Here is a 5,651-nt window from a genome sequence, read left to right as displayed (position 1 = left end):
CCGCCCGGACCTGCCGAAGCGAGCGATGGACCAGGAGCGGCTGCGCCCGGGGATGCCCCTCTGAAGCGGCGCGGGGCACCGGGGCAGCGCGGCGCCGCCTCCCCCCTGCTCCCTGGCTCCCCTCGCACCTCCGGCTCTTTCCCCGCTCCCCCTCCCTCCTCCCCGGGCTCCGCAGCCACCCCCTCACCTGCTGCCGTCCCCCTCCCCCGTGGAGCCGGGCTCTCCGTGCACGCCAAGCCTGCTGCCCCCCCCCCGCACCCCCCCCCCCCCAACTTCGCCCTCGGTGCCTGCGTGTGCAGCCTCCCCCCTCCGCCTCCCCGGCGGCACACGCCGCTTCCCCGGGCGCCCCCTCCCTCCGCCGCGGCTCCCCCCCTGCGCGGAGCGGTTGCGGCCCCCCAGCTTGGCTGCCACCGCCCCCTCCGCGCCGCGGAGCGCACGGAGCGGCGCTGCCTGCAGACGGGCTCCCTGCGGCGCTTCGGGGCGGCCCCCAGCTCGGCCCCCCGCTCCTCCGCCATGGACGGGGCGGCTCGCCGGGGGGTGCTGGCCGCGCTGCTGGCCTGCGGGCTGCTCCTGCTGGGTGCCGCGGCCACCCCGACCCCGCCGGCCCCCGCCGGCGGCTCCCCGCAGGACACATGCACCTCCTGCGGCTTCCGGCGGCCCGAGGAGCCGGGCAAGGTGGACGGGGATTTCCTGGAGGCGGTGAAGAGGCACATCCTGAGCCGGCTGCAGATGCGGGACCGGCCCAACATCACGCACGCCGTGCCCAAGGCGGCCATGGTCACGGCGCTGCGCAAGCTGCACGCCGGCAAGGTGCGGGAGGACGGACGCGTGGAGATCCCCAGCCTGGACGGGCAGGCGAGCGCCGGGCCCCCGGCCCACGACCCCGTCTCCGAGATCATCAGCTTCGCCGAGACAGGTGGGCGCCGCCCGGCCCCGCGCCCCCGCCGCCCGCTCTCCCCTGCCCGGCCCGCCTCAGCCCCCTGCCCTGCCACTCTCCCTGCCTGGCCCGCCTCGCCCCTGGCGGTCCCCCTGCTCGACCCCTCTCCGTCCTCCCGCTCGCCCTTGCCTGTCCTCCTGCCCGCCGCCTCTGTCCCCCTGCCTGACCCCCGGCGGTTCCCCTGACCGCCCTTGCCTGGCCCTGTTGCCTGCCCCCCTGCCTGACCCCCGGCGGTTCCCCTGACCGCCTTTGCCTGGCCCTGCTGCCTGCCCCCCTGCCTGCCCTCCTGCCTGCTGCGGGCCCCCGGCTGCCGGGCTCACCCGCACGCCCTCCGCCTCAGCCGCCCTGCCCCGCACCGTCCGGCCCCGGCCCTGCCCTCCCTGCCCGTGCCCCTGTGCCCGGGGTTCTCCCGGCGTTGCGCCCTGCGACTCCCGTCGCTGCGTCCCTCCATCCCTCCGCAGCCTCCGTGCCCCCGGCTTCCCTCCGGCCGTCCTTTCCTTCCAGCTGCACCGTGGCTTGCCTCCGTCCCCGTGCGTCCCACCGTCCCTCCTCTGCCTGTCCCACTCCATCTCTTGCATCCCTCGCCTCGTCTGTCTGCCCTGCACGTTCGTCTGGTTCACTGCATGCATCTGCCTGGTGAGGCTTGCATTCGCCCGTCCTCCCTTTCCGTGCGTTTCCCGTTTATTTAGCTTTCATTCGTGGTGTTGGCCTTGTCTGTTTGTCCACTGCGTGCAGCCTCCTGCCAAGTATGTCTGTCCCCTCTCTGTCCATCAGTCCGCTTGCTAACTGTGCCATCCATCCCCACGGTACCAGCCATCTCAGTCCTGTCCAGCCATTGCAGTTATGTGTCACTGAATCCCTTCAGCGTAGCTTTCCGGCAGTTTATCCAGGCAACCACTGTGCCTGTGAACTTTGCACATCTGGCTATAACACCTTCACTCTGCAAATGAGCTCTCTCCTGTCTATCTGCCCATCTCTCCTTTCCTTCATCGCTCTATCGCTCAGTTCATTTTCCTCTCTCTCTATCTTCCTGTGGCATCTATACATCATTTGTCCACAAAATAAATCTCTTTCTATCCTGTATACTGCCCACTCATCTTCTTTATCTACCCTCCCACTTACCAAAGGCATATACATTTACAGTATCTATGGGATCTGTTGCATTATACATATGCTTGTTATATTCACATACAAAATTTATGGGCACACACAATCTCACACAACACAAGTGATGTGGATCGGTGCAGCAACACCGTACTGTTCTTTTTCTGTCGCTGTCACCACAGTTTATAAAGAAGTTGTGTATTTACTAACATGCGAAAGGCTTTCTTAGCGTACATTTTTGAGTTGATTATTTTTTAATAGGCTGTTGTTGGGAGATCTGGGGTGGGCTTGTACTTCCATTTGGTATTCAATCAATCGCTGGCTTTTGTAACACTTCCAGAATGGGCTTTATGTAAAACATAGACAAACACAGTGAAAATTTTTGTCACTGAAATATTACAAGGTACCGAATGGGCCCTGGAGGCACATTTGAAAGGCATCTAGGGTAAGAAATGAAGACACCGACTACGCAAAAAATCCCATTCAGAGATTGACAAAAATAATAAAGATTCTTAGGAAAGGAAAAGGACAAAAAAAATCTACATTTGTCTCTGTAATGAAAGAAGCGAGACAGATAAGGGCAGAGGAGAAAATGCCTTTCCAGCAATAATTTTAAATAGCAATCGGGAGGCTTTGATTCAAGGACCAGCATTACAGTTTCTGCTATAAAGGCCAGCTTGCACATTTATCACCTGCACCGAATTTAGTTAGGGCTTATAGTACAAAATTGCAGGAGGGCCACTGGTATTTCTGAAACATTTCATGCAGCAGGCTCTTTCGTTTACAAGTAAGGGGTTATGTCAGACATTTGGTGACATTTGGTTTTCTGTGACAATTTCGCTCCTGTAATTCCGATGTTATTGAAAAGCGTATTGAGAACAGTCAGTAACGGCTTTACAGCGAGAGCAACCGCTTTGTTGCCTCGCCTTGTATGGGAGTTTGTCATTTTGGGGGGAAAAGGCAGAGATCGAAATGATTAATAATAGCAGATATTCTACCAGACTAAGTGGGGGTTAGCTTGATCTGTTGGACAGGCAGGCACATTGCTGAAATATTTTCCCCTTGGTCTCGTGAATCCTCTCTCTTAAACGGCAATGCGAATATGTGAAAATCGAAACAAAATCCCTGGTTTGGCACTGGTGTTTCAGTGGTTATTGAGAGGGCTCTCCCCGTGAGAACTGGCAGGTAGCTGAAAGTTAAAATTATTCTTAGACCGATGAGGTAGCAGAGTGCGAGTGCTGGTCTTTTCAAGGTGCTGTTGTAGCGTCTTTAAAGCTGGCTGACTGGAAAAACCCCATATTCTGGAGAGCTCTTACTGGTGTCTGTGGATCTGACACATCTGACTACAGCCCGATGATGAATGTTGCTGTGGGAAGTCCCTTTTCAATTCATTTTGATTGCAAATTGGGGATATCTGATTTAGTGCGTGCCTTCTGGCCGGCACAGCCCTGTCGCTGCGCCCTCGGTCTGCTGTGCTTGAGCGTTGTCTCTGAATCCAGAATGGCACACAAGCTAACGTTTCCTTTTTGACTTAATCTTGCTGATCTCTCCTTATCTTGCAGACGATCTGGCCTCATCTAGAGTCCGCCTCTATTTCTTCATCTCGAATGAAGGGAACCAGAACTTGTTTGTCGTTCAAGCCAGCCTGTGGCTTTACTTGAAGCTGCTTCCATATGTCTTAGAGAAAGGCAGCAGGCGAAAAGTAAGAGTCAAAGTCTATTTCCAAGACCCGGACACTAGCAACAAGTGGAATGTGGTTGAAAAGAAAGTTGATCTCAAAAGAAGTGGTTGGCACACTTTTCCCATGACAGAGGCGATCCAGGCTCTGTTTGAGAGAGGAGAAAGGAGACTGAACTTGGATGTTCAATGTGAGGGCTGTGAAGAGTATTCAGTGCTGCCAATTTATGTGGACCCCGGGGAGGAATCCCACCGGCCTTTTTTAGTGGTGCAAGCCCGCCTCGCCGATAACAAACACAGGATCCGGAAAAGAGGCCTGGAGTGCGATGGCAGGACCAATCTATGTTGCAGGCAACAGTTTTACATTGACTTTAGACTCATTGGGTGGAATGACTGGATCATAGCACCATCAGGTTACTATGGGAATTACTGTGAAGGGAGCTGCCCGGCCTACTTGGCCGGTGTCCCGGGGTCGGCTTCCTCCTTTCACACCGCCGTCGTGAATCAGTACCGAATGCGGGGGCTGAACCCGGGCACCGTGAACTCCTGTTGCATTCCAACCAAACTTAGCACAATGTCAATGCTGTACTTTGATGATGAATACAACATTGTGAAAAGGGACGTTCCCAATATGATTGTGGAAGAATGTGGTTGTGCTTGATTTAAGGTGTGTTTTTTGGGGGGGAGAGAGAGAGAGAGAGAGGGCGAGAGAGAGAGAGAAACATTCCCGTACGAGATGGTGTTGGAGGAAGTTTCACTGTGTATCCAGGCATCAGTGTTGGAAAGTCACTGTGGAAAAGTTTGACAAAAAAAAAAGAAAAAAAAAAAAAAAGAAAAAAAATATCATTTCACTTTGGTGTCAGGACAGTGGCAGTTTGTGAATCTTGGACACTTATATATTCTACCACTTATAAGTTAATGCTATGAAATATCTTAAAGACACACACACACACACACACACACGAAATGTGAGCACGCACACAAGCACGCGCTCATACACGCACACACAGACACACACAGACACACGAGGCAGCTCGGAAAAGGGACATGAGCACAGAAAGTCAGTGACCAGTGACGACGGACCTAAATGCCTGCCAGTACGAGTGAACGGCTGAGCAGCTGTTTCTCCACCTGCCGGCGAAGCCAGACCGAAATGAGCTCCCTTTGCTCAGGCAAAAGCACAGACTGCGAGAACACGACGTATTCTTGCACGCAGGTGTCGAAATGACCAAACTTAGAAAATTTAAAAAAAAAAAAGAAAAAAAAGAAAAAAAAGTCGACCGTCACCTCTTAGGTCTAACGGGAAGCTGCAGGACACCTGCTTTGGGAGGTGATCACTTCCTCTTAGTTTAAATTTATCTAAATGTAAACATCACAGATACCCGCATCTTCCTACAGCACTTCCAGTAAGGAATCATGTGGTACCATCAGAGAGAAAAGGGCACAAACATGTAAGCAGCTGCTATATTTCTAACATCTGACTGTTAAGTCACAAGCTGGGCTGGCGTGATCAGATGCTTTAACTGCCCACTAGCAACCCGTGGATGGCTACACCCGCCGTGTCTTGCAAAAGGGGATCCAATACTATATCTGAACTGTGTTGACCATTGGCATCTCTCACTGTTCGGAGAACGAAAAGTCAAAGTTGCAATCTGTGTTCTTCAATGGGGGACTCAGCAAGGACACGTCACGTGGGGGACAAGCAAACAGCAACCGCCACCATGGCTAATCCAATGAACCCTAAAGAGGAGTGACAGTAGCGGAGTGGAGACGTTCTGAAAAATGCAGTGCATTTAAATTACAGGCGAGGAACATTTTAACAAGTCTTGGAAAGGGGGAGAGAGGAGAGTGCTTTCAATTTCCTTACCAGGAGGTGTCGAGGATGGCCATAAAGATCAGAAAATAATGATACAGCATAGCACTTGCAAACTGC

General features: G+C 54.0%; 1 protein-coding gene across 1 annotated transcript; it reads left to right on the top strand.

Annotated features, from left to right (window-relative positions):
- Nucleotides 1-513: 513 nt before the first annotated feature.
- Nucleotides 514-4,379, top strand: INHBB (inhibin subunit beta B). Its single transcript, XM_086465751.1, has 2 exons — nt 514-916; nt 3,604-4,379. Exons 1-2 carry the CDS (start codon nt 514-516, stop codon nt 4,377-4,379), a joined length of 1,179 nt encoding a protein of 392 aa, XP_086321877.1.
- Nucleotides 4,380-5,651: the final 1,272 nt, after the last annotated feature.

Source organism: Leptosomus discolor, chromosome 5, assembly GCF_034619465.1.
Source record: "Leptosomus discolor isolate bLepDis1 chromosome 5, bLepDis1.hap2, whole genome shotgun sequence".
Classification (NCBI taxonomy): Eukaryota; Metazoa; Chordata; class Aves; order Leptosomiformes; family Leptosomidae; genus Leptosomus; species Leptosomus discolor.
The sequence above is the reverse complement of the archived record's forward strand: the minus strand, read 5'-3'. Positions and strand labels throughout refer to the sequence as shown.

What these genes read in the sequence shown, in the direction of transcription:
- INHBB (XM_086465751.1), top strand. Translation starts at nt 514, where the DNA reads ATGGACGGGGCGGCTCGCCGGGGGGTGCTGGCCGCGCTGCTGGCCTGC. An exon ending in CATCAGCTTCGCCGAGACAG is followed by an intron (nt 917 to 3,603) that starts GTGGGCGCCGCC and finishes CTTATCTTGCAG; the next exon opens with ACGATCTGGCCTCATCTAGA.